Genomic DNA, 10,378 nt, shown 5'->3' on the forward strand with positions numbered 1-10,378 from the left:
TTGCTAAACATATAATAGTTCATTAAAATTCGTATCTGGTTTTGGCCAAATTTCGGTAAAAACAATCATTTACCAAGCTTTGTCCATTGTAATCACTGATCTAATCGGAAAAATCTCAAACTGCCAAAATCAGCAAAATAATATAACGAACTATACGGCATTCACATTTTGCTTTGCCGAAAATACTTGAAATATCTGTCAACGAAGTCGGACACATAAATAACTGTCAGGATAAAATAAGGTTAGGTGGCGCATGAAAATTTAAAAGTAGTAGCGTCGTAGTTCAGAAAAATCAGTGAGGATGATTCAACAGGTTCCCTGGGATGAATCTTCCTAGACGGAAGAAGCAGTACCGACAACCGGAGATCAGATGTCCGATTACGAGTACTACGAAGAGGATGAAGACGACGATCGAACGACCTTCTACGAAACGCTAGATCCGAAGCAATCAGTTTCTAAAATTCCTTGCAGTGGCTGTGGTGCATTGCTGCAATTCACCGAACCGTGCATTCCCGGGTATCTGCCCAGTAGCTGTTTATGAATAAATCCAAGCAGCAGCTAATGACCAGCATCTGCGAGAGATGCCAGTGATGCCAGCTTACATCGAGATTATATCCTGCATCAAGGATATGAAGTCACTCGTCCTGTTACTGGTTGGTACCATTTTGCTAGACTTCTGTTTAATAAAAAATGTTATTAATTCCTCTTGTAATCCCTTTCAGGTGGATCTCCTCGATCTCCCGTGCTCCATCTGGCCGGGTATGTCAGAAATTCTTGGACCCAAACGATCGATAATCGTCGTCGAGAAAAAAAATCGACCCTCTTCTTAGGGACTGCCCCGGCTATCTGAACAACACTCGGAACAACTTTCCTGGATGCTGGTTTCACCAGAAATAACATCAAACACGTGTAGCTCATCTCGGTCACCACCGGTTACGGAGTAGAACAGCTGATCACTAAAATCCACAACTCTGGGGAACACGTGGTTAAATCTATCTGGTCGGATGCACCAACGTTGGCAAGAACTCCCTGTTCAACGCCCTTGTCCGGTCCGATCTGTGCAAAATCAAAGCAACTGATCTGATCCAACGAGCCACGGCTTGCCCTTGACTCGAAACGAGTTCAGTCCTAACCGAAGAGGAGAAACTACGCCAGCCCCAAGCCAGAAGCACCGGATCACCCGAATTTGCCACTCTCATTGGTCACGTTGGTCAAACCTTCGCCGACGATGTACGGTAAGTTCTGATTATTTATGGCTAGATTGAGTGTTTTATTTTTCGAGGAATAAAAAAAAATGTTATAAAATTGTATCCTCCTACTTTTATTTCCCTTTAAAATCGCAACCGTAATCAAGCAAACAAATAATAAAAAAATAGCCATGATTCACAAAAAAAATTACCGATAAATGGTAAACAATTTTTCCAAAGGATTGGCAAAATTTGACAGTTGTGGTAAATTGTGCTTTGCCGATCTAACGGTAATTGAATGTTTTACCGAGATGTTTGCCGAAGGCTCGGTTGTTGGATTCTCGACACTTTTTTTTTGCCGGACTCGGTGAAAAAATCTGAGTGTGTAAGATGTGTTCCTTCACGCAGAAAAAACGTAGGTGAATCAAATAAAGTTCGTTTCACTTTAAGCAAAATTTTGAATAGAATATGGATCAATAAAATTGACAGATTAATTCAACAAAAACATTGAGTTGAAATAATTATACTAACTTTATTGAATTGATCATCGGTTATTATTGATTCAAACAAAATGTTTGCTTGGATCAAATTGAAGCATTTTTTGAAGCAATGTACGTTTTTTGTTGTCTTGAAACATCATTTTAATTATTTAAGAATCGTTTTTATTTTCAATGCCCAGGTTGTCTTTATTGAAAAAAATATTGCAAATAACATGTAAAGTAGTAAGAAGTACTAGAAGTCTTTGTTCGATTGAGACAATTGAGCAGTCACTGTTTGTCACGTTCACTTAATTAAGTTGGCATACTCGTCATATTCGCCAGAGCTAGAGCCATTCTGGTGTTGATTCTGATATTGTTGGTGTTAATGTTGACTATTTGTGTTGCTGGAAGCGAGTGCATCTGCTGTAAGTGCAGTGATGGTGGCTGATGGTGACGATGATGGCTCAACAAGAGATGGTTCTCTTAAATCTTCTGAGCCAGACGTTGTGGTTGGAAATTGGATGATTTTGCTCCTGGAAGTTTGGTGCAGCCATATTTTGGAGGAATAGTGAGGGCCACTACCGGATAGGGGAAAATTCATGTGGATGGACACATATTAAACGGTGAAGGAATTTTAATCGGCATCGGTAGCCGATGTTTGTCTCAACTCCGATTGCTTGATGGAAGTTGGGCTTGTCCTAAATTTCGATGATGTTACATTACTTTTGAAGGCTCTCTTGCTGAATAGGAGGACTTAGCGTCAGCATCTGGATTGCTACAACTCGGCTTGTTGTTATGGTTTGTGTCCACTGAACATATCCGCATCTGGAAATGTGAAATAATAGAAGATTCGTAAATGCTTATTTTGAAAGTTTCACCTTCCATCTACCTGGTTCTCCTGGTCGAAACACATTTGAAAACATGTGGTGACGATCTTCATGAAATGCATGCCGACACAACTGACAGTTTGACACAACAATTTTATCAGTTTAATTTAAATGGAGTGATACATTTATTTAAAACATTTTTATGAATTGAATCAAACATAAATATCGTATTAAAAAATAACAAAATGTTTTGTTAATTTACGCCTGAGTGTTTATTCTGCGTGTTGTATTACTGAAAAATCCTGTTTCCCTTGTTTGAATTAGTCAGGACTAGAAATCGGTGGTAGATCTTACATCCCGTAACGCACCACGAAAAGGTGATCTACCCACGTTACTCGGCAAAAGAACTTAAATTTAGGGTATTTTTTTTCTATGTGCGCCCAATCTGGGTAATCTCTTATCGCAATCTGGGGAAACTGATCTTAGCGTGTATAGTTGATAAAATCCCATTCGTGGCACCACCAATGTTCGAAATATTTCAAACAGTATGTGTTCCACGTTAGCTCATGTAGAAGATCGATACGAATAAGCGTCTTTTTCAGACGCCACAGGTCCCTCAAAGACCGATCCGCGGTGAAGCGAAAAGAAATAAAGCCATCATTTGTGAGGGCAGAGAGCCGCGCAGGTAAACAAAAACATTTTTTTTTCCGAAAAATTCCTCACCGAAATCACTGTTATATTCCGTTATTTCCAGCAATCCAAATCCGATTTAGTACGTTGGAGCATACGACAAAACAGACAGACAACATGGCAATGGAAGTGGATACCGATACCGACTTCGTGGTGAACGATTCCAGCTCGGCTCTCCCGGGCGGTGGCTTCACCAAAGCCTACTCGAGTAATCTGCCGAGCGTGGGGAGCGAGATGGTGTGGAACTACGTGGTCCATCTGATGCGCTCGGCCAGCGAAAATCCGGATCTGGTCAAGATTTTGTGAGTATCGGACGGGGTTCGCGAGTTCCAACGAACTTTTCGGTGTCAGTCGCAAGATGTCAATCCAAAAAGTGACACCTCGACGCCTCCTGTCTGTCTCCGTCGATGACGGAGGAATTGAAAGATGTGTGAGGTGCCAATTTTGTTTTTGAGTTCGACGACTAGCGTTGACAGCCAAGTCAAATTGTGCTTTATTTTGGCTTTGATGATGATTTATTAGTGGAGAATTTGTTTTAATACCTGTAATTTGACGGGGAAATTCTGAAATTGCAGGCAATCGGTAGCGGGCAGCAAACCGGACTTCTCCGACGATGCCATTTGCTATGTCCACCTCAAGCGGGATGATCGGATTTGCATCGTGAAGGGTCAGCTCACGGTGGCAACGAACAACGGCGAGGCCAAAATCTACCAGCTGACCACAATGGTCGACGAGGGCGAAGACCGCATCCTGTCGGTGGAATGTAGCGAGTGTATGGAAAGCGGCGACTGCCGGCATGCCATAAGCTTCGTCACCTGGCTGCACCGGAAGAGTGAAGGAGATGAAAGCAGTGAAGTGGTGTGCTATTTCCGAGGTCCCCTCTCTGCCGAACTGGAAAGCATTCCGCCAAAACCACCACTAAACAAGACAAAAGCGAAGAATTTCATACGCGAGATTGTACGCATCCTACAGACTGAGGACATTGACTGTCCACTGCGATGGAATTTCCCCGGAACACATAAGAAGTTCGCCAACCTTTCCATTCACGAGATGATTCTGACGGCCGTGCGAAACAAGTTTGACACGGCCCAGTTCTTCGAACACGCTCACCAGGTCATCTCGGCGTCCCAAGGCGTCCTAACGGAAAAGACAAAGTTCACGCCCAAATTCAACCCATGGTATTTGGAGTTGCGCTACGCCCGCATCACCAGCGCCAAAGTTTCCGACTGCATCAACCTGAACGTTACCCAATCGGTCCTGTACGAAACCATCCTCGGGTGTCATAAGGAAATCGATCCGAACGTCCAACGAAAGAAGCTCGCCGTGCGACAGCGATTGGAAAAGTACACGAAAACCAAGTACGAAAACTGCAAAATCACCCTCAACCCAAACTACCCCATCATCTTTGACGTGCCGGACGGAATCTGCCAGTCGCACGTCATAGAAATTAAGTGCCCCAAGACGCGGGATCACATGCAAAAGTACGTCACAGAGAATGGATCCATCTGCGAGAAGTACTACATGGAGATCCAGATTCACATGTACATGCACGGCAAGACGGCCGGGGTGGTATGCGTGGCCGATCCGGACTTTGAGAACAACAACGAAATCTATATGCACTCGTTTAACCTGAATCGGAACTTTGCCGTCAACAAGCTGAACAAAGCAATGGACTACTGGAAGAACATCGTCTATCCGGAGCTGATCAACAGTTGGGCGGATTAGGCAAAGAGGTTCGTAGCCGGGGGAAAATTTCTTTCATTCAAGGCAATACTTTAAGTCGACATAGATGATGACGGATACGCAGCGCTTGTTTTTACTCTTCCTCGTAACGATCTTTATTTTAGTCTTTCTTCTACACACGCTCCCAGTTTGGTAAGGACAATAAATATGGCAGCAGCCAGCAGCAAACAGTCTCAGCACTTTCGGACCTCTTGGACGATGATAGGGGATAGGTACCTACCAAGAGTATGTATGTGTGTGTGTGTTTGTGTATGTGTCGTCCGGTTCAAATCTGATTCGCAGCAAATACAAAGATCCTGAGAAGCATACTGAGGAATAAGACGACGTGTCCGGGTTCATTTCGATGACATGTGCCTGCTCCTGTTGGGGAATTTGGATGATTACTTTGGATTTGGGCTGCCGCGCTGCAGTAGTTGAATGATGGGATCCTTCGTGAATGGGGCAGTGACCGTTTCGTCGCACATGGTGGGGTTTCCGTATCATCTTAAAAGCACACGTTTGGTTGAAATCTGAAGAAAAACAAAATGGAACTGAGTATTAGACGGATTTGATTGGTTAAATGATGATGAAGTTTTCTGAAGACATCCCTGGGATAGGTGCTCGGATCTGTGGAGCCGGATCTACATCGATCGACTCCGACTTCGATTCGAACAAAACAAAAATAAAGATGAACTACAACGAATTCCGGTTGGTTAAGTATTTGTAAAGATTGAAAATCCAAGAAAAAATATTCCATAGGATATGGCTAGGAAATTGATAGATTTTTTTTTAAAGATAATTCATGCATGGAAATAAAACTAATAAACTTCGTTTTTGTAGAGAAAACATATTGCAAAGGCGCATCTTTACAGGCGCTTTCTTGCTTCTGTGGCCTTGTGATTATGTTAAAAATGCGCATAGGAAACAAAACAGTGTTTTAGTTTCAAAAGCGTGATTCTTTTTGGAATATGGTACACATCGTTTATGGATAGGTGGGTTTAAAGTATTTGAAAAACTATTTGAATTGAAACATGCAATAAACAGTTAATTACAATAGCAAATCTCATGCGGGGAATGGAGGACACTGATTTGTTTGCTTGAGCCTAATTCCGCGGGTTGTATTTCAGAATGCCGTCACGGAAAAATCATTCAGTACTTGCTTGAATTATTGTTAAAAGCGCATTCATCGATATAACAACGTTAGGGATTGTTAATAAACCACGTAGGGTAGAGAACTACTTCGACCTAATCGCCCATTTTGGGCCTATCGATCAGAAAACTTCAAATAAATCCATGAGTTCAGTGTTAACAAGTCTATTATGCGTTTGGTACGATACTTTAGTTAATGAGAACGCGTGATATGAATGTTTGCAGGTTAGGCCGAGTTTGGCGTCAAGAAGCAGTGGTAGACTTTTGACAATGTCCCATCGGTTGGTTTCTCTTTATCGGATCTTACGGTACGCACGGAAAGGTAAATAAATTTGGAAGCCATCAGTAATAATAAAAATCCGTTTGGTGCTAAACTGCTCTAGATTAAGAAAGTGCGGGTTCTGCTTAATAGGCCGGAAAAGGGGTAGTTAACACTATAACCACAGACAAACAGACATAACACTTGAAAGTTGTTCATCGAACAGGCATTTAACAGACAATTTAAAAGTATCGTAGTTGGTAGTACCGCTACCTGTGGCGCGCATAGTCAATTCCCTTGCGTTTGACGTTTACACACTACCGCCATCTGTTCAGCGTAGTGCCCACCACAGTGTACTCAACAGATGGCGGTAATGTTTTAGCGACGATGTTTTACAGTGAGAAATATTCAATGTGTTATGTCTGTTTGTCTGTGCTATAACGTTTTTGTTTAGATTTTAAACATTAAAATTAAAAAAAATGAAGTTTAGAAATTTTGCAGATTGGTTGTACCACAGACAAACAGACATAACACTCGCAAGTTGTTCATCGAACAAGCATTTAACGGACAATTTAAAAGTATCGTAGTTGGTAGTACCACACCCTGTGGCGCGCATAGTCAATTCCCTTGCGTTTGACGTTTACACACTACCGCCATCTGTTCTAGTTTTAGCGACGATGTTTTACAGTGAGGAATATTCAATATGTTATGTCTGTTTGTCTGTGGTTGTACTTCCCTCTTCTAAAAAATTATGCGTAATCTATTTACAGCCCTGAAATTAATTCTTTATTTCAGGCGTAACATTTGATAACGGCCCAAAAACTTGGGTAGGCCCTTTACACGCGAACGGAAGTACGCCCACGCAAACCAATACAATTATCGAAGAGATCCCCGAGAAGACCCGATGATGTTGTTGGTTTACGTGGGCGGTCTTCCGTTCGCGTGTAAGGGGTCTTACAACTTTTGTTTACAAAAAAAGCTTTTGTGCCGTAATCAAAGATTACGCCTGATGTCTTACTTAATAGTGGTTTTGCATACATCTCTAGAGTCTTAATTGACCATGCCATATTTTAACTTTTTGAAGAACCCTGAAACATTGAACCAGATTGTGCCATGACCAGGCATGGAAAATCATTTGCATTCATTGTATACATTCATTTACATTCATTTGCCTCTAACTTTTTTCATAAACAGCATTCAGAAAAATGATGTATCGAACTCTTGTAGCTTTTGTTATTAGCTACAAGTTTTGCTCATAATTCAAATCTGTATCTCTTATGCATCACAAACTAGACCGGGTAGAACTTGTTACTGTTTTCAGTGAATGTAAAATACATTCACTGAAAAACAATAGTGGCTTCTGTTCGCTCTTCTTCGTCATGCATAAGAGATACGGATTTGACTTGTTAACAAAAGTTGTAGCTCATAACAAAACCTACAAAGCTTCATACATCATTTTGCGGAATGCTGTTGAACAAAAAAGCTAGAGGCAAATGAATGTAAATGAATGCACGAAATGAATGCAAATGATTTTCCATGCCTGGCCATGACCAGCGAATCCAAACACATAAAGCAACCAACGATACAGACAAAACGGTTGCTACGACTTGTAGCACGCCCGACATCGTCCAGAGACGATTGGCGTTCTACTTCCAAATGAAAGGATTAATCCACTAAGAAACCACCGTTTCGCATCCGATTTTGTTAAACGAACGGCTTATGCGCCTCTAATGAGGACCGATCGACAATGTTTAGTTTGCCCGACAAAACGGTCCGGCTGTCCCCAACTTCACCCGCTCTAGTCTCATAGATCTCATCACACCCGAACGAAAAACATCTCAAAATCTACCCTAAGAATACGGCAAGGCAAGCAAAGTTCTCCTTCAAAGCTTTCAGTTATTATCACTGGAAGTTTCCGCTATTCACGCTAGAATACGACACCGTCACGAAAGGGGATTTTGCCTTCATACAGAAATGCACAAGACTATAGAAATCTTTCAGGGAACTAATAACCATGAATCATTATCAGTGAATAGGGAATCTAATAAGGGATATATTCAAAATACATATAGTTTTTCATTTACCTAAATTCATTTTTTATTATTTTGAATTCTATTTGGTTTTCCCTATCTACTGCGCGTGTCTAACTCTGTTCGGTCATTGTCAACAAAAAATAAAGCGCTTGCAAATGTTGCAAATGGCCCGCAGCACTATGGCCGAAAACGCGAAATTTCACGACAAAAATCTATATCTCGAAAACTATGCACTCTAGTGGTTTGATGTCTTCGGAAGAGTTTGTCTACAAGATAAGATCTTCCTTTTAGCATAGGTGGTTACTAGGGTGGTCCTCTTTTTTCAAAATAAAAAATCATAACTTTTTATTTATATGTTTTAGGAGAATACTTGCTTCCACAAAGTCAAAGATAATTTAATGTCAAGCAACTTTGCCAAGGACATCAAAATTCTATCTCATCAACACATAATTCTACGAACGTTTTTCTAAATTCAGATAGGGTGGTTCTGAAAAAAAAACAGTTTTTTTGCTCTAACTTTTTCTTTCTGTTTTATATTGAGAGCCACCTTCAAAGAACTTCAAGATCATGAGAAGACGCCTCTTTTGAGAAGAGGTGGGAATTGATAGTTGTTATTTTACGAAAGTTATTCCTGTTTTAGTGTAAAAAAAGTCAATTTTTCCTGGACACTTTCCTCCAAAAGGAGCAAATATGAGCCTGCCTACACAACCTATAGAATATTATCTGTACCCTTTTGTACCCTTGATGAGAAAAACATGATTGGAACTAGAGATAACATTGGTTAAAAAAAAAGCCAAAAGCAACCCTACCGGGCTAAATAATTACAAAAAAAAAAAAAACACTTTTAAATACTTAAATTCACAAAAAGAATTCACAATTATCTATAATCTCTTATTCTCTAATAAAGAATAAAAATCCAGAGTAAAGTTACAGTAATGCATACATTTAAATGTGAGAATTTATTAACATTTTACAGTTATATCACAGACAAACAGACATAACATATTGAATATTCCTCACTGTAAAACATCGTCGCTAAAACATTACCGCCATCTGTTGAGTACACTGTGGTGGGCACTACACTGAACAGATGGCGGTAGTGTGTAAACGTCAAACGCAAGGGAATTGACTATGCGCGCCACAGGGTGTGGTACTACCAACTACGATACTTTTAAATTGTCCGTTAAATGCTTGTTCGATGAACAACTTGCGAGTGTTATGTCTGTTTGTCTGTGGTTATATCATACAGTTATTGTGTGCATATATTTCAACTTAGTCGTACGTCTTGTCTTCGTTGTCCATATATCCTTCAAACCAATGAAACCCCAATTCTTGCAAGCAGTTAGATAAATCTTTCCTTGGGTTGTTCTTTCTTTTGTGAGCTGCTAGAATTGGGTCGGAAGAATCCATCGCCCGATAAAATACATCTGCCATATTGGCAGCTCTTGAGACTTTCCGTGCGTGAAATAGTCGATCGTTTCTATAATATTTGTTTCTTGCTTCAGAACCTTGTTCTCCCATAAATCCAGATGATAGGGGTAGAGTTGCCATGATGCTGGTGGAGTGCACTAAAATTTTGTGAAGTGTAGCTGGCATGGGATACCACTCGTACATTTCAATATACATCTGGTATGTTGCATTGCACAATTGGTCGAAGTCCTCCAGGTTTACCTTATCTAGACTGTTTATAATCAGCAAGATCGCGGATAGGTTCCTAATTAAGTTCTCGTCTAGACCGAGTGCCAATGCAAGTTTATGCCTCCGGCATAATCCTCCTGTTGTTGTCGATCCAGCTCCACCTTGCTTAGGAATATCAACGTGTGCTTTGAACTCTTGGAGTAGAATCTTTTGAACATCCGCTTTTCGTTGTTTAAAGTAATCCTTTTCATCAGGTTTCCTTACTTGCCAAACACGAATTCCTATTCTGTATGAAATGTGCAGCAAACAATTGAAAATATTAATTGTCGCGTGCAACGGCTGGCAACCAAAGTGGAGTGCCTTGTCGGATGTTGGAAAATCTAGCCTATTTTTC

The 10,378-nt window shown here is 40.7% G+C and overlaps 1 protein-coding gene across 3 annotated transcripts; it reads left to right on the forward strand.

Annotated features, from left to right (window-relative positions):
- The first annotated feature begins 3,108 nt into the window (after window positions 1–3,108).
- On the forward strand, window positions 3,109–5,416 carry LOC135714808 (uncharacterized). 3 transcript variants are annotated; one of them, XM_065238178.1, is made up of 4 exons: window positions 3,109–3,178; window positions 3,248–3,485; window positions 3,759–4,916; window positions 5,031–5,415. In XM_065238178.1, exons 2-3 carry the CDS (start codon window positions 3,301–3,303, stop codon window positions 4,906–4,908), a joined length of 1,335 nt encoding a protein of 444 aa, XP_065094250.1. In that variant the 5' UTR covers window positions 3,109–3,178; window positions 3,248–3,300; the 3' UTR covers window positions 4,909–4,916; window positions 5,031–5,415. The 3 variants fall into 3 exon arrangements, with proteins under 3 accessions (XP_065094250.1, XP_065094251.1, XP_065094249.1); XM_065238179.1 differs by having other exon boundaries at window positions 5,055–5,415; XM_065238177.1 differs by having other exon boundaries at window positions 3,759–5,416.
- Window positions 5,417–10,378: the final 4,962 nt, after the last annotated feature.

The sequence above is a fragment of the Ochlerotatus camptorhynchus genome, unplaced genomic scaffold, assembly GCF_037179485.1.
Source record: "Ochlerotatus camptorhynchus isolate MF236.1 unplaced genomic scaffold, CSIRO-AGI_Acam_v1.1 ptg000734l, whole genome shotgun sequence".
Classification (NCBI taxonomy): domain Eukaryota; kingdom Metazoa; phylum Arthropoda; class Insecta; order Diptera; family Culicidae; genus Ochlerotatus; species Ochlerotatus camptorhynchus.